Source organism: Arvicanthis niloticus, chromosome 2, assembly GCF_011762505.2.
Source record: "Arvicanthis niloticus isolate mArvNil1 chromosome 2, mArvNil1.pat.X, whole genome shotgun sequence".
Lineage (NCBI taxonomy): Eukaryota > Metazoa > Chordata > Mammalia > Rodentia > Muridae > Arvicanthis > Arvicanthis niloticus.
In genome coordinates this window covers 14,798,377-14,824,001 of record NC_047659.1, presented here as the reverse complement: position 1 = coordinate 14,824,001, position 25,625 = coordinate 14,798,377, and the positions used below count along the sequence as shown (strand labels likewise).

Here is a 25,625-nt window from a genome sequence, read left to right as displayed (position 1 = left end):
ATGGAGAAGAATCTCCGTCAAGCAAGAACCCTAGACCTTAAGGTACTGACAAAGATGAGCTGCCCATGCCAAGGCCCGAACCAACTCTCCCATCCAAAGTGCTTGACTTGTAATGAAGCAGAGAGAAATCTCTAGCTTTAAAAGGAAAAGTTTCCAAGGGGTATCCCCTGAGTCCAAAGAGAGACTCCAGGATAGGGTACCTCAGAAACTGGTCAATGTGGGGCAAGCTGGTCAGCAGGTAGGCCATGGCAGTTTCCAGAGACATCATCAGTCGTCACTTCCCTGGACAATCTCTTGTATCCAGGAGAACCCTAGAATCTTCTGTGATGTCACCAGTGTTGTGGAGACACCAACTGCCTGTGGGGTATTCCTTCAGAGCCTCTGGGTTCACAAGCAGTCATGTTGTCCATGCTGCTCAGGCTGTTTCATAGGGATAGTACAATACAAGAGACCAGACCTAGGCAGAAGGAATTATGTAAAGCAGGAAGAAGGAGATGGCCCTGGGGAAGACACAGTGAGTCCTGGGCAGTGCATGGGGAAGCTTCCTGGAGGAGGGGCGCTTGAGCAGGTCCTTACAGGAGAAGGGCTTAGCATCTGGAGCCTCAAAATTTCTTAATGGCAGACCCAGAGTCCAGAATTTCTGATGATTACTTTCACAGAGATCCAGGAATTGACAAGACTTCAGTTGCTTTGCTGAGAGATCTGAATTACCTGCTGAGTGGCAAAGGATGCCAGGAGAAAGTTCTGTGAGAATAACAAAGCCTTGCTCTCAGGATAGAGTGCTGAAGCATTTCATCCTCAATAGATTCCTGTAGGTTACATGAATATGTGATGCCAAGAACAGAGAGGGATAATCCCCTTGTCAAGTATCAAGGTCTCAGAGACTTTGGTCTGGAACACACATGATGTGGCCTGAATTTCAGTCTGGGATAAGTGTAGTAGTGTGTGGTTTTTCATCATGCATTTAAGAAGCAAGGATAGGTGTTGGCTTGTGGGAAATGTTTGGTGCTGGGGTTTATGGTCAATCTATTTTGTGCTAAGCAATACAGACTACATCTTCAGATATAAACTGACAATACCCTCAATTTCTTCTTGACTGGGAAAGCTTAAGCACATCAGGGTTAGTGGGACTGCAGTAGGGACTGAGCCATATGTTTAGTGATGGTGGTTGGGAGCAGGGACATAGGTGAGGAGTCCAGCTTGAAGATAGCTTTCCTGCCCTTTCAGGAATTCACTGTGTCTCTAGAATTCCCTCTTCCTCAGGCTTCTCTGTGGGAGTAAGTATGGTTTCTCCTTTTCCTGTCATATTTTCCCTACAAGTTTCCTTGTGTTTCTCTACCTGAAGGGTCTGTTGGGAAAGAGTCCTCCCAAGCCTACACCATCAGTGAGCAGGAGCAGAGAATGAAGAGGTTGGAGAAGCTCAAAAGGGACCTTGAAAGAATGAAGAACGAGAGAGACGAACTCCGGGGAATCCTGGCACATTATATTAACAAGGATTTGAACAAGAGGTAATCATTATGCCTAGTTCTCAGCTGACTATCTTGGGCCCTCTCTGTTGACCCTAGATTTCCACATATCACAGGAGGCTACAACTCCAGGATATCCTCATGTTCAAATGCATTTTGCTATTGGATATTCGACACAGAACTTGAAGTTCAGACAGGAGTGAGATGGGGTCACAAGCTCTTTTGATTCCTCTAAAAGAAAACTATAGCCTGTGGCATGAATCATTCAGGAAATAGCAGTATTAGTGTGTGAGCTCTTATCATGCATTTTTAAGATGCCTGGACTGGTATTGCTTTGTGGGAGATGCTAGCTGCTGTGTGTTTACGGTGAATCATTTTTGTAATTTTCTGGAGCTGCTTTGGGTCCATTTAGTCCTGTCAACAACTGGGAGGACCTGGTTCTATTTGCTGCCCCTCAGTGTGAGTGGATTTCTGGCAAGTCATCACTGCTTTTTTCAAATTCTGTTCAGTTTACACTGAGATAATGTCTCATCACTGTATGCGTTTGGCATTGTGATGCTGTATGTGTGTGTGTGTGTGTGTGTGTGTGTGTGTATATGTGTGTGTATGTTTGTCTCTGTGTGTGTATTCCACTTAAGATCCAGGGAGTCTGTGTAGTGTGATGGGGCTGGAGAATTTACCTGACTGACTTTTTAGGTAATGAGAGTGATGAGGCCATGGAGGGTCACTTGTAGCATCACAGCACATGATCTCTGTGCGCACCACTGATGGGCATTAGAAAATCCTGATATAGGCAGTAAGCCCTTTTCCTTGTAAATACTGAAGTTTGGGAAATTATGTAGTGATAAAACCAAGAATTGAGAAAACCTTGTCTACAAGGTGAAAAAGTGTCATCACAGGTTTAATTTGGACCTAGGACTGTGGCACAGGCTCCTGGAAAGTTCTTGAAGACCTAATCTATTCCTTCAAGACCCCTCATGAAGCCAGAGCAGGTCAGCTCCCATTTTTTAGTTCCCTAGCTCTACTGTGCCCAGATCAATTGTAACAAGTTTAATAAGCACCAAGAGGACCCAATACAAGGCATTAGGTTGTGGCATATATGGGCTGGGGTAGTTCACGATTCAACTTGAATTGATGTAATCCTTGAATCCTTAGTTCAGGGATTATTTGCTCCTTCCACAGGTTCAACTTTGAGACCACTATGCTGGAGATGCAACACGACCAGGTGATGAGCGAGCTCAAAAACATTCCACAGCAGATCAGTGAGGCCTTGTATATGTGCCAGGAGTTGACTAAAAATAATCAACTTTACAGGTGAGTGACTAACACTGTTGTTTCCCCAGCACTAGGCACAGAATGTGTCTGCCCATCATTTTCTTTAAAACAAAGTGAGGACTCTGGTTCTATACTTTTGCCTCTCAACAGGAAACTTCCTCCCTCAAAGAAAGGCTCTAGGATTGTGATCTCTTGAAATCATTTTGATCAAGTGTGATGAGGCTACGAGCCCCTCCAATCATTGTCCTTCCAAAGTCAGTATCCTCTAAATACAAAAGGTGTGCACCTTGATGGAGACATCAATCAACCTTGAGTCTCTGGGGCACTGAAAACACATTTACAGATCTGGTTTGCATGAGACACATAGAATGATGTGTACCTGTTGGGTCTTCTCTCTTCTCCTAGAGAAGTTTTGACCTGTCTCTATCTAGAGGTGGTTCTCTAATTCCAAAGACATATATGCAATCATGGGTCCCATGTCCTCTTCTGGGAGATACATGAGTCCCTGTTGGTGTCAGGGTTTTCAGAAGTTCCTTGAGTCTTCTGGAATGTTGCTTTCTTCTGGATTTGACTTGCCTATATGTGAGGTCCCATGGCTACTCTGGTGTGTAGTCTGGGGCTATCTGGGGATCAGGGCCCATGATGAGAAGGGATGGTACTTGGAGAAGTGGGAGGAAGATGGATGGTGCCTGGGAATAATCACCATTTCTTCTTTGTGGTTCAGCATCAGGAACTGTCACCTCCTGACAGAATCTCTTCATATGAAGAGTGAAGTAAAAATGCTCTGGAATGAAAACAGGCAGCTGCTAAAGGAGCAGATTACACTGGAAGTGTGTTCTAAGGAAACAAGGAGGCTATGTGTGGAGGCCAGCATGAAGATCTATGACAAATTTTTCCAAGCATATCCAACAGGTAAGATGCATGGAGGATGCTTAGGAGCAGGTTGCCCTCATGTCTAACCATAAACAATGTCAAGCCCAGATAACCATCCTCCACCTTGTCCAGGCACTCTCCTAATTCTTATCCAGTTGTTCTGTGATCATCTACAAGACTTTCTGTGGAGTTAGGCACTCTCAAAAATTGGATGATTGGCAAGCACACTCTTTATAGAGGGAAATCTATTTGTCCATATAGAAATCACTTGTAAGAAAACCAAACACTTTAGTACATGGAGGTGAGTAGGAGGCTGCTGTGTCAAATCCATGGGTCTGAGAGTCAACAAGGCTGGCTAAGGGTCTGTGTCCACCTCTCTGCTCTTGGTGGATAGTGACTGCCTGCTGGAAGGTCAGGTAGCTCATTGCATCTTCTCAGCATCCTAGTTTGTTTTCCTCATTACCCCCTACCATTTTTCCAACTTTGCCTAAGCTTGACTCAGTTATCTTTGGCCTTGGAGTTTGTCCTGGGTATAACTCTGTGAAACACTGAGTTGCTTGGTGTTGCATCTGCATCAAGCAGAAGGCCCATACCTATGATGAGGTGCTAGAACAGGGCTGCCTCAGACAGCCCCTTAGGCTCCTGGTAGTCTAAAGCACTCACCCTGTGTTCTGTCTGTAGCACTCTGTAAAGGCTGTCATTCAGAAGTGATTTGCTTTGAGTTAAAATCATCCTCAAGGAGGGCTGGAAGAAAAGAGGAACTTCAGACATGGCTGATGATATAAAATGGGGCAGCCTTGTGAGAAGCCATGTCCAACTCTTCAGAAAGTGTATAGTTTCTGTAGTCCCCATTGACCCAGTGACTCCAGAACAAGAAGTAGGTGTCCATAGAGGAAATTATTGCAAATCATGGTTGTAGTGGTACTTCACAGAGTTGCCCTGACGTAGAAACTATCCAGATGTTCTTCAGTCAAGGTGTGAACAAGTATACTGTAGTCCAGCCCTTCTATGGACTATTGCCTAGGGTGATCATACAAACCACCATTTGGTCTTGAACTAGTCAGACTTATTTTCCACAAAATATCTCAGACAGAATCTCCTTATGTGAAGAAAAGTCTCACTTTGTATCCTGGTTACCGAGATTTCCTAGTTGTCCAGGCTCATAGCTATGGTTACAAAGCCACACAGGCTGTGGAAAATGGAGGGCCTATTGGAAGATGCTGCTAACTTTAGTGTCCCTGGTAAACAGTGAGCAAGATGCAGGAACTGGCTTGTCCACCCTGATCCCATGTGCCTTTGCTGGGAACCAAGCCGACTGTGCACAGCCTTGGGAACTTCCTAAGCAGGCTTGCATACCAGGCCAAAACTCCATATTTACATTCTTTGTTTATTAGGGAAAAGCATTTATTTTATTGAGCTGTCTATAGGCTATGCCTACTATGTTCATGTACCATTCAAGGTTTTTTTTTTCTTTTTTCTTTTTTCTTTTTTTTTTATTTACTCAGATTATGTTTGTGAGTACACTGTCTCTCTCATCAGACACCAGAAGAGGGCATCTGATTTTACTAAGATGGTTTGTAGGCTACCTTGCGGTTTTGGGGAATTGACCTGAGGACTTCCAAAAGACAAATCAGTGCTCCTAATTGCGGAGATATCTCTCCAGGATTTTGTCAATTCAAGCACTTATTTCTTATGGCTTTATAGTGTCCTGGATGATGTCTTATATTAACATGATCAGGGAAAGTCAAAATGTTCCTGCAACTGTATGTATGAACATGTGCTTTTGTGTGTTCAGGAATGTGTGTGTCTGTCTTTGAGTGTGATTGTGTGTGTGTCTATGTATGTGTTAGTGTGTGTGTGTGTGTGTGTGTGTGTGTGTGTGTCCATTGCTGGGCTCAAACAATGTAGGATCATTTTGCTGTCTCTGAGATATGAGGTACTAGGATGGGATAGCAGGAGCCAAGAAGATTTCCTATACCTGTATAACTGCATTTTTGGGTCTCAGGCCTTCCACATGATTCTCTGCCTCAGTCACCTAGGAACAGCTCAGAATATTGTTCTGATCTAGTTTAAAAGAAATCCTGTCCATGATCATTCTTGTGATCCACAGAGTTTGTGTCGATTGTGTACTCTTTCTTCCCTTCTGAGCTCTCTGGTATGACCTGAGCCTATTGTCCCTTAAGTCACCCCACAAACAATACTACAGTAACTATAAACATAGCAGGGGTATCCTTTTTCCTTCATGAATATTTGTTTTAAAGTTCAAGGCTTTCCCTTGGGAAGATTTGCATGCAGCACACTCTTGCTGATTATAGTATCTCTTCAGTGAGCATGGATTTCCTGGGAGATGGTTTCTCTGGGGATTCACAGATGGAGGGGTTCACAAGTAGAACCAGGCAGGTTCCTGCACTCCAGATATAATAAGAGCCTTCACTTCAATGGTGGCTAGGTTCCCTCGAAGGCCTCTGTATAGTGTTTGATTCAGAATTGCTACACAGTTATTTTTCAGTATAATATATATGGACCATTGGAGAAATGTGGTGTTTTATTTTAACTCCAGCACAGTGTGTAGTTCACTGTTCACTTTTAAGCAATTTTTTAAATCTGAGAAAAAGTCCCAGGCCCAGGTGCTCTGTGGCTCTTCTCCTTTGGGGATACTGGGAATGATCTTAGGCTGAAAGGTCATACTGGATTGTCCTGCTCAATAAAGCTGGTGTTTGCTGGATAGCTGACATGGCAGGTCCCCAACAGGCCTTTGTGTCTTCCTCCCCTAGGTCTGAAATAATCCTCCTGAAGCTCAAACAGGCAGACCAGGTCAAGATTTCACTCAGACACAACTCTTCACAAGGAGAACACATGTTGAAGAGATTATTACCATCGTTGGCAGCCTTTGGACAATATTTACAAGGCCAGTAACAGGCTGTAGGTCTGTGCTGTAAAATCTGCAGCTAAAGAATGCTTCTTAGTTTAATTATAATGTTTTGGATTTGGTTAGAATTTTGATTGCTTTGAGTATATGGTTTCTTTGTTTCATTTGAAGTTTTCTGTTTATTTATTTTTTGTTATGTTATTAATTTGTTGTTTTACTAATTTTATATACTATATATATTGACTCCCCCACTTTAAGTTGGTATTGAATAAATTTAATGTATTTTCATGGATAAAAATGTAATCACTAATTTTTCCCTCATGAGACCTTCTGTATTCATGTGTGGTTCTCTGTCTTCTAACACTGCAAGTATCAGGCAGGAGTGGACCTCTTCAAGTAGCATGTGGCTTAGGCCTCATTATTAGTTCCCAGCCAGTCACAGCTACACAGAAAATTGTGCTTTTGATATGGATAGTGTGTCAAAATCTGTGGATCCCAACTTCATGATGAAAAATGTATCCATGCTGTAACTTTGTTGTTATAAATTTCGCTATTTAAAAATATACCACTATGTAGATGATTAAGTTGAATAAATTAGAAACACAAGTGTATTTCTCTAATACATCCCAAGAAATAAAAATATTCAATAAATGAGTATAAAAGAAATCAGTAAACATGGAGCTGTATGCCTCTTGTTTTCTTGAAATATAGCATCATTTATGAATTCCCAACAGAGATAATGAATTTCAAGATACTTTTGGAGATGTTGGTTATTTTTGTAGTATTGATTTTTTATCCTTTTTTTTATTGTTGTTCTAATAATAATGATGGTTTCTTTTTCTTTTTGCTCTTGGTCTGGACAATATATTTGATGCTTTTATAAAAATTTGTTTTTTATAAAAAATTTAGGGGGCATTGTTTCTGTTTTTGAGTTATTTCTTTTATATGTATGGGTGTTTTTCCTGCTGTAGGTTTTTGCACTACATGCTTGCAAGTCCCCAGATGCCAGGCCAGAAGAGGTCAGTGGATTCCTCCTGGAACTGAAGTGACAGAGGATTGTGAATCATTGCTCTTTAGGTTCTCTGAGAAACAAATTCTCAAGTGGATAAACCATCTGTCAAACCACTGCCTGGACTTTTGTCCTTCCTTGAGTGGTGTATTATCTGCACTGGATCACACCCAACCAAAGAGTGAAGATTCTTGAGATCTGTAGGGTCACATTCCTGGGGTAGGCATGCTCAGTGTTTAAACTTTGAGGCCTCCATGTAGGGCATTAGAGTGGCTTCCTGATCATGTGTCTGGATATCTTATTGTTAGGGTTGGAGTTGATCTCTCATGTCTCTTCCTGCATGACAATGCAGATTGGGTTTATCAGATGAACTGCAGAATTGAGAACTCTCCTAAAGGTGGTAAATAAATCATGTTGAAGTACTATCAAAACAGTGTTAGGGTAAGCTTCATATAAACCCAGGGAATGGAGCCTGCAGCAGAGGACACAGGACTGTGGTGATGAGTATTTCAGTTCAAGACTAGCAAGGGAGAGAGATGGTAGATGTTGCCAGTATATTTTTCATGTGGTCTGGAAATTTCATCTGACATCTTTTAGTTTTGAATTTAGCTTTATTTATAATTTAAAATTGAAAGTAGAATGCAGACATATTCTTTTTTCTTTTTCTATGTTTTTTATTGAAAACGTTTTTTAATACAATACATTCAGATTATGATTTCCTCTCCTGCAACTCTTTTAAGATACTCTCTCCCACTCCTTCTATTGGAATTCACACATTTTCGAATCTCTCCTAGACAACAATTAGCCATTCAGATAATATTGACCAACCAGCCTGCCTCCATCTTAGGTTTGAACATCATTTTATAGTGAAGGAAAATTATGTTCATTGCTGGTTAGGATTAAATATATCTCAAGGATTGGGCTATGCTCAACCAATAACCTTAACTCAAATGGTTCTGTACTAGCTGTTTCCAGAATGGCAAAAATGCCTTTGTTTATCCTAAGGAAAATCACCAACACCTGTGTTGATGCCTACCTGTTATGACCACTTTGTCATGATGCTCACCTTGCAACCATGTTTTGTCTCAGGTGGTTTTCATGATCCACTTGTTATGTTTAGGTTCTGCTTCTATAACAACACTCATTTGCCTGGCAGTCACTAGGAAGACCATGTTCTAAACATAGGCAGAAACCTGGAGGCAGAAACTGAAATAGAACCCGTGGAGAAACATTGCTCACTGGCTTACTCCTTATGGAACCTACTTTCTTATAATATTCAGAACCAGGCCTTCAGTTGGCAACACCCACAGTGGGCTGGACCCACTCCTAACAATAATTAATCAGGAAATTGTCCAACAAAGTTGCATATAGGCCACCTTTATGGAGGCATTTTCTCAGTAGAGGGTCTCTCTTTTTCTGATTGTTTCTAGCTAATGTCAAGTTGATCATAAACTAGCCAGCATATTTAACAATGATAAATATACCCTGAGAAAGAAATCAAGGAAACAATTGGATTCACAACAGCCTACAAAAGCAAATGATATTTTGGAGTAAACCTAACCAAGTACATAAAAGACATCTAAAGTCTAAAACACTGAAGAAATTGAAGATGACACTAGAGGGTAGAAACATCTCACAGAACCACAGACTGGTAAGATTAATATTGTGAAAATGACCAAGGCTAATTGTCACAGTGTATGTAGATCCATGCCCTCACATTTGCCCACCATAGGAGATCATATAGCTAAATAGCCAGGGTAAACTTCCTTTTATCTTATAATGTCATGTCCAGCACCACCTGGAATTCCTCCTTGTGCTAATGAGGCATCTTCAGCACACTGACCCCAGCCAATGATATACACTCAATCTGAAAGCTTTTACTCACCCTCCAAAGGTGATCAAAGGTGATCAAATAGCCTTTGATCTCCCCTTAAATGCACTGTCTCACTGAAGCTGTCCCCACTAGAGTCTGTTTTAACACTCTCAATGCAGCCTGTCATCTCTTTTTCTCTTGCCATCCACCTTACTTCTCATCTCTAGATCCACTAATTATGATCAGTTGTAGGCTGATCAGGACACTATGGGTAGGTAGTCAGAGCCTGAATAGCAGATGATGTCTTTGGTTGCCTCCCAGGATCTGAAGGTAAGTCCCCATTGCTGAAGATACTACAGACTTTAACATAAGACTTAAAGAATTCAAGCAAGTTCTGACCCAGAGCTTCCACTCTGAGTAGTTTTCACACTACCAGAGGGTGAAATGCAAGCTGTAAAGACAGGAAAGCAGTCAATACTTCTACCTACAAAGCCAGTGAGCCACAACATGGCAAGTTCTCTCCAAAGATGTAAAAGTGGCACTTATATCTTGGGGGTAACCAACAACTGTCTAATTGGACTCAAGGAGTGCTCAACAGGAGGAAAATGACAACTGTCAACCTAGCCAACTGTTTGTGAGTAGTCAGGACATGGGTCTTGGGGAACATGCTACTGCAGCTTTCCTAAACCAGCACAAATCCTAACTGTATTCTGAGTACTTATCCTTCTATCCACGGATAAGTAAGGCTCTCACCCTTTATAAAGGAAGCTTCTTATTGCAGCAGACAAAGACCATACTCATCAAAATGCAAGTAACCACTGACTGTAGGCTGCCCAGCACCATCTGATACATGTACAACACAATCCCTATACCTTAGGCTGTGGGGCCATCTCAGAAGTGGAAGCAGAAAGGTTGTAAGAGTCTGAGGACTAGCAAGTCTGCTGTGAGACTGTGTCTTCTTGATATCACAGGGAAGCCACATCCATGATATTTCAACAATATGGCTGCTCAAATGAGACCTGAACAATGATAACATCTGCTGACATGCCAACATGGATGAAGTAGTCTCACGTGGCTCCAGGTCTAAATAAAGAGCTGTGGGCAATTAACAGCAGCTGAGAGAGGTAGAATTAGTGTTCCCCAGGATGAGCCCTCATTCTGGTTATCTATTGCACAGTAGACATCACTAATAGAATAACAAGACATCAACAAGTAGACAACAATACATGGACTTATCAGGCTTCACTTATCTATTTATTCTAGTGTGTATAACAAGAGTAATTTTGAAAAAGAGACTGTGTAGTTGATAGGGAGTAGGACACACAGCTGTAGTTGAAGGGAAGAGGAGGGAATGTTATAGATATATTTTCATTAAAAACACAATTAAGAAGGAGACATGGAGAAAGCTAGAAAGTTAGCTGTGTGCTGGAATTCCATTTACCCCTTCTCCTAATTGGCTTAGAATTGAGCAAGCAGCTTTACATGCCTGTCATCACATCTTCCCCACCATGATGACCCAATAGTGAACCAAAATAAGACTTGTCCTAACTTGCTTTTTGTCAGGAATTTGGTTTCAAAAATGAAAATAGTGACTAAGGCACAGATCTATCTGACCCTTCTAAGACCCCATCTTACATTGTTATGTCTCTAATTTGTCTGTCCTTGATAATATTCGAGTGCTGTGCATAGCCAAGGCAACTCTTGTGAAAGAAAGCATTTCATCGAGGGCTCATCATTACAGTTTCAGGAGTTTAGGACATTATCCTCTTGGTGGATAGTATGTCAATATGTGTAACGCGCGCCCCCAAAATCCCTTTTTGCCCGCGAATAAGGACAGTAGGCGATAGTCGGGTTTACTGCCACGAGGAACTTTTTTACTGCTCCATACGGTAAAGTGGAAAGACCCAAGAAACCGGAAGAGGGTCCCTTAAATACACCCTAGAGTGACGTATTCACTCCTGAATGGCTGCTTGCTCACTACCCAATATTACGCCTCGGGATAGGCCAGTGGCTTGGCGCTCTTTCTGCCTAGCAGCTGCGCAGAATGATTGTTTACTGCTGGGGAACCATGCAGCCAGCACCATGTTGGAAAAACGCACGTGTGCAGCCACAGCGGCTCACTACATCTCTCCCTGTTTAAATTATTAATATAAAACAGCCTTTCGCCCATTGAACGCAGCACCAACTCAGTGAGGGAAATCAGAGGCCTGATCCCCTGTGCAAAATGAGATATTGTAATGGGTTTAATTCCCATATCCAATCTCGATACCTTTTGACAGGGAAAGGAAGCCTCTATCCTGGGGCGCCACCAGGAGGAGGTAATTGGCATCAAACCTTTGTGCAATCAGGCATGCTTTCGGGAAATCTATCCACACTCGTGGAACATTCCCTGTCGAGTACCCACTCGCAAACACCTCTAACTGCTCAGGTACCGGTTATTTAGGCAAGGGCTGAGTGGACAAGACCTCTCATCTACCCCAGTGCAATGGGCCAAACCCCTGGTGTGCATAGACTGAGAGGGTCTCTGTCATAGGCTATTTCTAGCCTAGATCATCAAATTTCAGGGAGGATGCTTGCCCCAAGGCTGCGCGTGCTTAGGCTTAGAGCTACCTTGTCACGTTTTTGCTGGGCTTGAGCTTACAAACCAACCATTTATGAATACTAATTCACATCCTAGGAGTGTATAACGCAGGCCTATTCTGGCTCTTTGGAAAGAAAGAAAGAAAGAAAGAAAGAAAAGGCAGAGGAAATTTATTTTTAAGAAGTAAAATCTCCACGGGCAGCAGGTTTCATCCGCTGGAAATCCGAGCTTGTAATCACGGCTGTATCTGGTCCAACTTCCCATTCCACTTTCCTTTTAAATAAGCAGAAAGATTATGGCTTTAAATAAATGTATCATTCACAAATCTCAGAGGTGAAATACCTGGATATGGGGTCACTGAGACACAGCTCATTTGAGCCACATCTGCGAGCTGTATCAAATGTGCTTGGAGCGAATTAACTCTCTGATTGACCAACACATCCACTTTCTGTGGGAGGGTCAAAGCCTCAGAGGTTTTTTCTGAAATTTGATTAGCAACAGTAGCTGCTGTAATTTGATTAACCATGTCTGAGTCAGCTGTCACAGCTGCAATTTGTAGGGATGGTAATAGCAGCGATAAGGGCTGCAGTTATATTAGAATCTCCTTTCTTGTCAGGATAAAATCAAGGTCTCAGACGTCTGAACGGGGATAGGGATCAGAGTGGTAAACTGGCTATTAGACCTGCCTATAGAAAAGCAGACCAGCACTGTAATATAAAGCGAGTTACATTGGTACAAGTTAGCAGCAGCAACACCTTTTAAGAAGGCAAGGGCATAGGTTTTTGAGAAGCAGATAGGTTAACCATCTAAATTTACTGTATATACTAGGAACCCGATTTTGGAGAGTCCAAATGGGAGCTGAGAGCGTCTGCAGATGAATCCTTCGGGGGGTCTTTTTCAGGAACCGCGAGTCACCCCGTCAGTCGCTCTGGCAACCAAAATGGATTGTCTTCCCCCTGTGGAAACACACAGACCGCTCCCCGGGAGCTTATTAAAATAGGATCCGGGCCTTTCCATAGACCAGTCAAAACATCTTTCCATTTTACCATTTCTTTTGGCCTAGTTGGTTCCAGGCAATGGCGATCAGCCGCTGTATTGCCCTGACTGTCCAAATTCAGAAAGTTGAGGATAAAAAGTGCCAGAAAAATAGTAGCTCGTGGGACCGTGGGCAGAGCTTTCTCAACTTCTCCCTTTTGTTTTATCAAATAAGTTTTAAGGGTGCGGTGAGCACGCTCAATGATGCCCTGTCCCTGGGGGTTATAAGGAAGACCCGTCAGGTGTGTCACTTCCATATGGCGACAAAATTGTTGAAATTTTTGAGAAGTGTAGGCTGGCCCATTGTCCGTTTTAAGGATTTTAGGCTTTCCCCAAGCACTCCAAGCTTCGAGGCAATGTTGAATAACATGGGCCGCCTTTTCTCCAGTCAAAGGAGAGGCAAATATAACTCCAGAACAAGTATCAATAGAAACATGCAAATATTGTAATTTACCAAAGGATGGGATGTGGGTAACATCCATTTGCCAGATTTGTAAGGGCCTGATTCCCCGAGGGTTAACTCCTGTATGGGGAACAGGTAGGAATTGACAGCAGTTTTGGCATTGAGTAACAATATCTCTGGCCTCCCTTCTAGAGATGTTAAATCGACATCTTAATGTCTCAGCTGTCACATGAAACCTTTTGTGAAAAGCTTTAGCCAAATCTAACCTTGGCGAAAGGGCAATTGCAATTAACCTTGTGGCTCGATCTGCCAGGTCATTACCATGGGTCATAGGTCCCGGTAAGCCTGAGTGAGCCCTAATATGAGTTATAAAGACCGGGGATCTACGCTTAGCCAGGGTAAGCTGAATCTTTTGAAAAACTTCTACAAGTCTGCTAGATGTCTTAATTAACCCAGCAACTTCCAATGCTTTTACTGCATTAACCACATAGAAGGAATCTGAAACAATATTTAAGGGACCTGGAAAGATTTCCAGAACCTCTGACACCACTAAGCATTCCACAATTTGAGGTGAGGTTTCATGATATTGTTTGGATGTAACTTTATCATTAACCACATAGGCACCTATTCCTGTTTTTGACCCATCCGTATAAACTACCATTCCATCTGGGAGCGGCTCCTGAGACACAATACGTGGAAATATGATAGCTTGAGTTAAAGCAAATTGTAAGATGGGATGCTTAGGATAATGATTATCTATTTGACCATTGAAGGAAGTAACCAGCACTGCCCACACATCAGAGGTCGCCATTAATATTTGGACTTGATGAGCAGTATAAGGCACTATCAAAACCTTAGGCTCTCTTCCAAAATGAGTAATGGCTGCTTTTAGCCCATGAAGGGCAAGTTGAGCAACTGCATCTGGATACCTTTCAATGATCTTTGCAGGAGACGCATTAGGGTGGACCCATAACAAGGGCCCCTCCTGCCATAATACAGCGGTTGGTAAGTGTCTAGTTTTAAAAACACATAAGTCAAAGGTTTTGGTTTCATCTATGCGTTTCAACTGGGCATCTTGCAAAGCGCTTTCTACTACTTGCAGAGCACGGCTCGCAGCTGGTGTTAAGGCCCTCGGTGAGGAAATATGAGCATCCCCTTCTAAAATATCAAATAAAGGTTTCAGCTCGGCCGAGGGAATTTTTAAAAACGGTCTTAACCAATTTATATCACCTAATAATTTCTGAAAATCATTTAAAGTATGTAAATGGTCTCTATGAATCTCCAATTTTTGAGGAATTATCTTTTCTGGATAGATAACTGTCCCTAAAAAGGAACCAATCTCTGAAAATTGAACTTTCTCAGTAGCAACATGTAGACCCCACTGTTCTAAGGTTTTTAATAATAAGGGGTATGAGGTCTGTAAAGTACCTAAATCCTTATGACACATAATAATATCATCTGTATAATGAGCCAGCAACAGCGAAGGAAATTGCTTCTTAATTGGCTCGAGGGCCATTTGAACATACAGCTGACATATGGTAGGGCTGTTGGCCATGCCCTGAGGCAGGACTTTCCACTGATATCTCTTATCAGGCTCAAAACGATTAACAGTAGGTAATGTAAACGCAAATCTTGGCCTATCTTGTGGACATAAGGGAATAGAGAAAAAACAATCTTTAATATCTATAATTATAATTTTCCACTGCTTAGGCAAGGCAGAGAGTAGAGGCAAACCTCGTTGCACAGAGCCAAATAGTCGCATCTGTGCATTGACCGCTCTTAAATCATGTAAAAGCCTCCACTTCCCGGATTTTTTTTAAATAACAAATATAGGTGTATTCCAGGGGGAGGTAGAAGGTTCTAAATGACCGAGCTGCACTTGTTCTTTAATTAGTTTTGTAGCAGCTTCCAATTTCTCAGAGGATAATGACCACTGAGGAACCCAGACGGCCTCCTCTGTGAGCCAGGGTATGGGTATAGAGCCCTCAGTGGCAGCTAGGAAAAACCCAGTCCTTGCCTTCCTGCGTTTGATTCTTGTGAGACAGGATCTAACCTTCCTTGTTCGTTCCTGCCAAGACCTTTTCCTTCTTTAAATCCCATGCTTTTCATAATGTTTACAGCTTGTGGGGAGTATTCACTGGTCAGAACTAGCCCTAGGCCCTGTAAAATGTCCCTTCCCCAGAGGTTGACGGGGAGGGGAAGCACATAAGGTATAAAACTTCCTGTCTGACCCTCTGCTGCCTTCCAAGTCAACGAGCGGGAGCTGACTGCAGGGCTGGCTTCATATCCCAATCCTTGTAGGGAGTGAGATGATTTCTCTACAGGCCATGCCTTAGGCCACCAATTAGCGGAAATGATACTTTTATCCGCTCCTGAGTCCAGAATTCCGGTAAATTTCTTCCCCTCTATTGCTAACTGTAAGGTGGGTCTAGTTTTAAAATCAACCACCAGATGAGCGAAGTCAGTTCCTGAGGAACCAAGCCCCTGAGAACCTCTAAGCTTCTCAGTGGATGGAAAACAATCATGCAAGCTTGGAAGAACAATTAATTGAGCAATCCTGTCCCCAGGGGAGATAGAGAATACACCTTGTGGGCTAGAACAGAGAACTTGAAGTTCTCCGGTATAACCCTGATCTATTACACCGGGGTGTACCACAAGCCCTTTTAAGGTGAGAGAGGAACGGCCTAATATAAGACCAACGCTTCTCTCTGGCAGGGGGCCTCTGTAATCGACTGGGATCGGCTGCACCCCCATGTGTGGCATTAATAAGACTCGGGAGGTGGAGCACAGGTCCAGTCCTGCGGAACCCCTTGTGGCTCTGCAGCGAAAAGGGTCCCCTGAGTGTTCCGCAGTGTCCCATATCTTTTGGGGCCCTGGGATCTCGGGCCCGCATATCCGTTTTTTGAAAAATTTTCCTCCTTAATGGCTGACAGATTTGGGGGGGAGAATTTGACCTTTTATATCCCTAATAGAACGGCAATTTTGAGCCAAATGATAGCATTTTCCACACCTAGTACACAGTTTCGTTGGTATTTGATTATTTGGGCACTCCCTTTTTCTATGTCCGGCCTTCCCACAGGCATAGCACCGGGCCATATGTTTTGAAGGGAAGGTTCCACGATTCTGACCCTTAAGCAGCATTGCCGCCATTTCTAAGTTCGCCGCCGCGAGCCCTGCATTAGTAAGGGGACCTCCCAATCCTCGGCACACTTTTAACCAATCTTGTAACCCCTTAGTTCTTCGCGGCGCAATAGCGGCGCGGCATTCCGCCGTGGCGTTTTCAAAAACCATCTGTTCTATTAGCGGCATCGACTGTTCTGGATCCCCAAAGATTCTACCCGCTGCCTCGGTCATCCGTGCCACAAAGTCAGAGAATGACTCATTAGCTGTCTGAATTATCTTGGACAAATAAAGGTTACTGCCTTCCTTCCTAGGGAGGGACTTCCACGCCTTTATCGCAGCTGCTGCTGTCTGCGCGTAGACCTGCCAAGGATGAGCGTTCTGGTCATTCGCGTGTACGCCAACTCCCGCTAGCATATCAAAAGTCCATAATTCCTGTCCCTCAGTATTTGCATTAATCCTAGCTTGTGCTTGTAACGCCTCATGCCACAAGGCCTTCCACTCTAGGTATTGGCCCATATTGTTAAGTACCGCCTTCACTGTGTTCTGCCAATCTCCTGGAGTCATGGCGGCTGTAGCTAACCTCTCTACTTGGGCTACAGTAAAGTTAGCTCCAATTCCATATGCGTGCACTGCTTCCGCTAATTCTTTGACCTGTCTATAATCTACGGGAGCATAAACGCGGGCGCCTTCTGCCGCTTCAAAGACCGGAAATGCAAGCTGTAGCTGCCTCTGATCTGCCGGGCTGAGGAATGAGTTAAGGCCTCCGCCCGAATCATAAGTCGGAGGCGAGGGTGAGGCTGAGGAATTCAAAGGCTTTCTTAGTCTTACTTTGGAACCGCCAGCCTTAGTACAGGCCGCTGGTTCCTGCCCCAGGCCCTCTTCCTCTCCTTGTGCTAGATCTTCCTCGGAGCTGCTAAGGTGTATGGAAGCAGGCTCCTTAATTGGGTGCGGGGGTTCCCGCTTCTCTTCACCAGCCGGTGAAGGTTTCCTAGCTTTAACAGGCCCTGCAGTGGCCTGTATTCCTCCTGAACATTCTTTCCTATAACCAAACTCTCTGGCCAGTCTCTCTCCAGACTTCTTCGTCTGTTTCTCTTTTCCCAACCCTATGGCTGAGCACCTGTTGCCACATCCTGGTTCTGATAGCTTAGAGCAGACCTTTTTTGAAACCTCTCCACTCGCCCTATTAGCTGTGCCTCGAGCTAGTTCCTCACAACAAAAATAGACTGCCAACGAAAACCACACAAGGCCAGCTACTACAGCAGCGGCAGTGAATGAAAATTCGGTCGCAACAAAGGTCTCCACGCCAAGCATACCTTCCACGATGGACCTCGGGATCCCGTAGTTTTTAACCCGTCCCCCAAGCTTGGGTGGTCTCCTGCAGCGCCTTAAAATTTCCCGGGTTTCTCGGCACCAGATGTAACGCGCGCCCCCAAAATCCCTTTTCGCCCGCGAATAAGGACAGGAGGCGATAGTCGGGTTTACTGCCACGAGGAACTTTTTTACTGCTCCATACGATAAAGCGGAAAGACCCAAGAAACCGGAAGAGGGTCCCTTAAATACACCCTAGAGTGACGTATTCACTCCTGAATGGCTGCTTGCTCACTACCCAATATTACACCTCGGGATAGGCCAGTGGCTTGGCGCTCTTTCTGCCTAGCAGCTGCGCAGAATGATTGTTTACTGCTGGGGAACCATGCGGCCAGCACCATGTTGGAAAAACGCACGTGTGCAGCCACAGCGGCTCACTACAAATATGCTGTCAGACACTGGAGCACTGGTAGAGAGTTACATTCTGAGCTGTAGGCATAGAGGCAGGTATAGAACTGGGCCTAGCATCAGCTTTTGAAACCTCAAAGTCCATCTTCTAGAAGGACACACCTCCTAATCCTTTTCAAACACTGCCACTCTCCAGTGACTAATCATTCAAGCATATGATCCTATGGGGGCATTCTTATTCAAACCACCATACAGTCTATTACTAAACAAGGTCACAGATTTAGGAGACTGAGGCTTCAACTTGGGAATCAATCAAATCAATCTATAAGGGGGCCATAGTGTTTTCTAAGGGTACTTTTATAGGTTTGACCTTGGATGAAGAGGAAGAAGAAGAACTGGATTTATCTGGGAAGAATAGATTGCTGTGTAGTGTGGGGAATTAGCATGATTGCTTCAGGCATTGGAGTTCTTTTCCCTTGAGGTGCAATCTAAAAATGTTAAAAAATTTTAAAAAGCTCCCAGAAATCTTGTGTTTTTCAAAACTGGTAAAAGTAATTCACTGTGTTCTTCAGACCCAGTATCAAATGTCAGAGTAGGACAAATGTATCATGACTAATGAGAGGATAATTTCTCTGTTTATTGAGTTAATAAAAAGTACTTACAGAAGCTAAGGTAAGATGAAGTAAAATAAGGGTCATCAAAGATAAGTTGTCACCATACGTGTATTTTCATTAAATGTTTGCCATAATGGCAATTATATAATGGGATCATTCTTTGGGTGTTGTGATCTGTACCCTTGGTTGTAAACCACAGGATCTCCAGGCCCTGAGAGACCCTTTTTAGGAAAGGAGCAGCTGAGGTTGGTCCAGTGGAAGCTCCATGTGCAAGGTAGGGAAATGCTAGGGTGCTGAGATGGGTGGGTTGGTGAGGCAGCACCTGCATAAAGGCATAGGGAGGTGGAATAAATGTGTTATGGATGGGAAGCTGTGGAGGGGGATAACATTTGAAATGTAAATAAATAAACAAAACAAGAAAACACAAGAGCAAAAGAACCTTAGACAAATCACAGATGTAGGCAACCCTGGAGATGGACAACCTACAACAGAGATCAGGAACTAAAGATGCAAGCATCACCAACAGAATACAAGAGATAGAAAAGAGAATCTCAGGCATAGGAGATACCACAGATGATATTGACAAGTCAGTCAAAGAAAATACAAAGTGTATAATACCTGTAACCCAAAAGATTCAGGAAATTCAGGACACAATGAAAAGATCAAAAATATTAGAATAACAGAAATAGAAGAGGGTGAAGAATACCAGTTTAATGGCACAGAAAACATATTCAACAAAATCATAGACTTTTGAGCTTCTGCTAAACGATCATCTGTTGGACTCAGGGAACACGTTCCCCCAGAGACACTCAAGGATAGGAATCATTGCAATAATATGAGGTTTATTTATTAATGATAAGATGACCAGATGACAACCAGGGTACTAGGGTTCTCTTGCATGCAGGCAAGAAGAACCCCAAATTAAAGCTAAGGGCAGCTTACATACTATTTTGCAAAATTTATGAGGGTAGTTATACAATTATTCTTAAACAATAACCATAAAGGCCAAACTCCAACAGCCATTCCCAGGCTTGGTTTCTGTTCCCAGGCCTGGTTTCTAAGTAACTCAAATTTGCACCTTATCTTTTTACAACAAAGAAGGTCAGCTTAAGTAGCTTCTGTTTATCCAGGTTTACTGTGTTATGGGCCCATAAACTCCTATCTTGGGTCTTTCTTCTTAGAATGTTTGTTTGAGTCTTTGGAATGTGCTCTTCCTGGTATGTGACTCTGGGGCAGCTAATATTTGACTCAAACTTAAGAATCTTTTAATTTTAAGTTCAAGCTGAGACCTGAAATTACATGCTTACACATCCTTGTGCTGTACAAGGCTTTACCTTACCTTTCTTCACTGCCTGCCTTGCTTGTTCACTTTTCCTTCCATCTTGAATGCCTCTCTCATTGTGTTCCCATCCTTGAGTCTCTTAGTCCACTGCTGCCCCAACTACCTCCTTTCTCTTTCTCAAACCATTCTTGATTACTGGAAGACCATGGTGTCAACTCCCTATGTCCTTTCCCCAGTTCTTCCTCAGTGCACAGCCTCAGTTGGGCTTTGCATCAAGCTAAGGCAAGAGAAGATGGAGAAGCAGATTTGTCTCCATTTCCTCTTCTCTTTAACAAAAGACTGTCCTGTGTTTAACCATAGCTCCAAGTCATGCATTCATTTCTCCATATGTTTATAGACACTTGCAGACAGACAGTCATTGGCTACTATCTCTAAGGGATGCAGAAGGATTTGCATCAGTATGCTGAAGATAAACTCAGATTTCAAACTCTTTCAAAGCAGTTTAATGAAGCTGATAGAAAGTTCAAACTTGGAATAAAATTAAATGTAGATTCCCCATTTCCTGTTTTCTGTTTTCTTGCACTTTGATTACAGATATTTGTCTTCCAAGTACAATGTCTTTGCAGGACTCTAAATAATGAAGTTGAATTTACTGGTTTTAACACAACACTGCATGTAACACAGTGTTCTTTTACTATTTGTTCTCTCATATATTATTACATCCTGGCCAGAGTTGTCCCTGCTTCCTCTCCTTCCTGATCCTCCCCTTATCTCTGCTTCTGGTGCATCTACTCCTCCTTCATTTCCCTTTAGAAAAAGGGAAGCCTCTCAGGCATATCAAACAAACATGGTACATCAAGTTGCACCAAGATTAGGCACCTCCTCTCATATCAAGGCTGGAACTACACAACCCAGTAGGTGTCAAAGTGTCCTTAAAGACACAAAGGAAAGAGATAGAGACATCCTCCTCTCCTGCTCTTAGGATTACCACAAGAAGATCAAAGTAAACACAACCATAACATATGCAGAATTGCCTAGGGCAGGTCCATGCTGGCTCCCTGGTTGTCAGTTCGGTCTCTGTGAGCTTCTATGACCCCACATTAGTTGATTCTGTAGGTTTTCTTGTAACACAGTGTTCTTAGTAAGTACTTATTAATAGACAGAAGGAATATATAGGGGGTTGATCTGGTACTGCTATGTATTCAAATGGTAAATACTGACCCCCAAGATCTGGCTACTACCCCACTGTATTCCCCAAATACTTGCTGATGAAAATTTTTTGGACTATTGATGCTGCAGCAGTCTGGCATCCTGGAGAGGCATCACAGTCTGATACCTGCTGCTGGTCCATCAGGACTAAATGAGACCTCCTGTTTTTTTTTTTTTTGTCTCCTCTCCTTCTTCCTCCTCCTTGTCTTCCTCCTCTACATCCTCTTCCTCCTCCCCATCTTCCTCCTACTCCTTCTCCCTGTCACCTTCTTTTCATATTCCTCTTCTTCCTCCCCTTCTTCTTCCTCCTCTTTCTCCTCCTCCTCTTTCTCCTTGTCTTCCTCCCCTGCCTTTTTTTATATCTCTATCTTTATATCTCTTTCCTCCTATCTCTCTCCTCTCTTCTCTTTGTGGTCCCTACTTGTGACCCACACCCCACCCCAACAGCCCGGTTACTCACACATTACCTCCCTCTTTTTACCCCCCCAGTAATTGGCTGTAGCCAGTTTTATGTAACCAATTGTTTTAAATTGGGGAGCAAGGTTTACACAACAAAGGATGGTATACATGAAGATCCTCTTATCTTGGAGCAAACAGGTCTTGGGGTTCAGCAAGTAGCATTTCAATTGCACTTAAGCAAATCCTTAAAATATCCATATTAGCATTTAGGTAGTTTTGTATTTAAAATAAAACATGGAATGGGAAGCTAAGGTGCTATGAGAACTCAGAAAAGCTGATGAGAAGAGGTCTGTGTTGCTGTGTGTAAGTGATCCTTTCTTAGGAAGGTGAGGCCCTGAGCAAGCAGAAATGCATGGAAATGAACAGATGCTACCCAAAGTAGAATGAATGCCAAACATGACTATAGCCAGGACATCATCAGCAATGAGAGAAAGCAGATCCTGATCAGACTCCTTAGTGCCTGCATGTTCTGGATCAGTGGTACATCACGAAGTCTTGGGCTCACATCCCCATATAAAAAGAACATTAAAAAGAACAGAAAGAAAGGAAAGGAGGGGAAGGAAGAAGGGGGAGAGATGAAAGAAGGGAAGATGGGGGAGGAAGAGAGGTGTTAATGCAGCTAGGGTGGTTTTTCAGTTATGGCAAAGCATTTAACTACTTCCCTGTTTTTAGAAACAAAATCAGATTGTTTCAGGGTTTGGAGACCTGTGTTGGAGCTAAGCAGTACCCCAACTAGCTCTTTTTAATTTTAATTGTGTAGCCACACTAACATATCTCAATGGGCTCCATGTGATATTCAGTACATGATACAAAATGTGCCGATCACGTTCAGCCTCTCTTTATCTGGGCTCTCCCATCATAATCAGTCTCAGTAGTGTCCTGTCTACTTTTTCTTTCATACCTCCATCACTCCAGTCACCTCTAAAATGTCATCCAACACTCTATAGGGGTCCAGAAATTATCCTTCAAAGGCACAAGGATTCGTCAAGTTGGGAAGCCCTTGAATTAGAACCACATTAAAAACAATATGTGGGTTGGAGACACAACTCAGATGGTAAATTGCACATGTTTCCTACCACCTTGGGAGTTACAGTTTCTGCAGTCTGAGTTGCATCTGCAGAACTGCGTGGTGAGAGAAGAGAAGTCTCTGGAGTTGGAGCTACAGGTTTATTTTGAGATCCTCTAAACTCTTGCTTCTTGTGACTGGCACACCGAGTTATAATGTGATCTCCACATGCATACAGTAACATTCATGCACATGCCCACAATAAACAAATAAACATGATAAAAGTATTTGAGTGATGTTTGGGTGTACAGACTTATTTGTAGGACCTAATTTGTTTAACCTTCTGGTGTATCAACTTTATTATAAAGATTCTGGCCAGCAAAGGGGAAACTGAAGGACAAGCTGGGTGCTGGGAACTGGACCCTTTTCCCTGTGGTAGTGAGCCTTATCCCACTCACTAGAATTTTCTCTTACCCTCCTTTTAATGATTTTCCTCCCATCCTTAGAAATAGAAGCTGCAAGTCTATTTTACCACAAGGTGTCATCATTGTTCAGTGTGGTCAATGAATTAACAGTGAACAGGGATAGATTTACATATCACTGTCTGCCAGCTTGAATCACCAGACTAAAATACACTTTAAACTTAGAGTAAACTCTTTCTTATACTTTAGTACAATGCATGCTACTCTATTCCTAATTACCTCATACCATCCCACTCACTTTATAATATTGGTTAAAGTCAACAAATGGCATGGAATAATGCATCTTGAAGTCAGACTGTAAGCCCCTCACAGGCAGGCTTGGACTCTCCTTCTCTTTCTCATCTTTAATGTTTATGTAGTAATCAGCCTTCTAAGAACTTGTTGCATGGCATGGATATTACCCAGACGTCTTTAAAATGGCAATGGTCAATACACAACTCAACTGAAACAAACAATCAGACAAACAAACAAAAAAGAGGAAGGTATTAACTATGTAACTGAGTGAGCAGTGATCTGGCCTTGGGTGCTTAAACTATTGCCAGCAAGATTTGTCACTTGTATTTCTTTAGTTCTTGTTGGGCTTTTCTGTGTTTGCTTTCTTGTGTTCACCTGAAGACATCTTCTGTCATACACGGGGTGGCATTCTAACTTGGTAAACATGTTGAGAATATCTCTTCACTCTCTTCCACTGGAGATGATATCAAAAGAGGACTGTAACTTACCAACTAGAGGAATTCACTCTGAATGGCCAAGCCTGTGTCATCTGCCTGTTTCTATAACCAGAGGATGGCTGTTACATGGGCCAATAGAAAAGCTTTGTGCATCCTACATTCCAATACAACATTTAGAACCACAAATATCTTGCATGGTAGGGCTTTTTAAAATCCACATATTAAACATAAAACTATAATAATTTATATAAGCACAATAAGATATCTTGTAGACAAGATAAAAGATTAAACAGGAAACTCATTCCGGCTTTGTTTACACTTCATATACATATGGTTAGTCTGAAGATAATTTAATATAAATATAATGACTTCTGTCAGATGTGATGGATCAAGCTTTTAATCCCAGCACTTGGGAGGCAGAGACAAGTGGATCTCTGAGTTGGAGGTCTGCTATCCATAGCAAGTTCCAAGTCAGCAAGGACTATATACTGAGACCCTACTGTAGAAATGTAGGATTAGAATATATCTACTGTGCCTGAAATTTCCATGCAAAATCTCATGTGAGGACCACTTGTGTTTCCATGAAGAGACTCCAGTTTTGCACTTTGGAGCATTTTAACACTTGTGAGTTTTCACATGACGGATGCTCAACCTATAGTCTCCTCCTGAATGTTCCAAGATAGGGAACTCTGGAATTCCCAGAGTACCTTAATAAGAAAAAACACAATACTACTGTCAGGGAAAGGCTGACTTTTAAAACTTAGAAATATTCTAAGTATTATACTCTACTCCTGAAAATAATTTTCCACTCAATAAGGCATCGCAGGTGGTCAAAAATCCCAAAGTATTTGGAATATTTTCCTGCAACCTTCCTGTTGGGTACTTATCTTGTTTTACTTTCATTGGACTGGACTAGGTACAGATTGGAGGTATAACCTTCTAGAAGTGAATTAGAGCTCATTAAAAAACAATGGGGACTATGACGTCCTGTTTGTCATACATATGATGTGCAAAGCCAAGACTCGATCAGGCTCTATGAAGTTCTTCAGGAATAATTTTCTTTGTTTGGGGAAATTTTTAACAAGCTCCTCTCCACAGGGTTGACTTAGAGAGTGGGCTTGTCAGTGACTGAACACAAGTCAATACCCCATCGTCAAGAGATAACCAGCCACTTTTCCAACATGGCTCTCCCAAAGAACACTCTGGCATGGCAGCCTTTTGGCCCTTGAAGCAACTATTGGGATTCACCTTCATGATTGTATCTCTTCTCTTTCCTACCTTCAGGAATGTTTCAGCATACAAACCAGATCATTTTTGATTCAGATTCCATCCTTAACCCTGGAAACCTAAGAAACAGTATCTTCCTGAAGTTCTCTATCAGCTGCCTCAAGCCTTGATGATAGCATCATTAGGAAAACTGAACAATGCAATCCTAATTCTATTTATCATTAAAGGGAGCAGGCTTTTGTCCAACTGAGAACCTGGAGTAAAATCTTCCTGTAGAAAAGAGAAATAGTTAATCCTTTATGTTTCATATAAATAACAGGTCATTCATTGAACAAATAATTGACATTAGTGAACTGGTTGAAGTCTAGTTAAATGTGTAGCTTATTTACTATTTGAATCTTAATTGGGTTTTTCTGTTCTAGTTCTCAGCTGAATAAGTACTTTACCTTGTTCCATCAAACAAAAGTATTGTTGCTGGACAATGGTGGTGTATGCCTTTAGTCCCAGCACTT

At 42.5% G+C, this 25,625-nt stretch overlaps 1 protein-coding gene across 1 annotated transcript; it reads left to right on the top strand.

Moving 5' to 3' along the window:
• LOC117702600 (disks large homolog 5-like) lies at nucleotides 1–25,283 on the top strand. The gene is made up of 5 exons (XM_034493702.3): nucleotides 1–109; nucleotides 1,346–1,508; nucleotides 2,649–2,780; nucleotides 3,466–3,653; nucleotides 25,171–25,283. Exons 1-5 carry the CDS (start codon nucleotides 1–3, stop codon nucleotides 25,281–25,283), a joined length of 705 nt encoding a protein of 234 aa, XP_034349593.3.
• The last annotated feature ends 342 nt before the right edge of the window (nucleotides 25,284–25,625 follow it).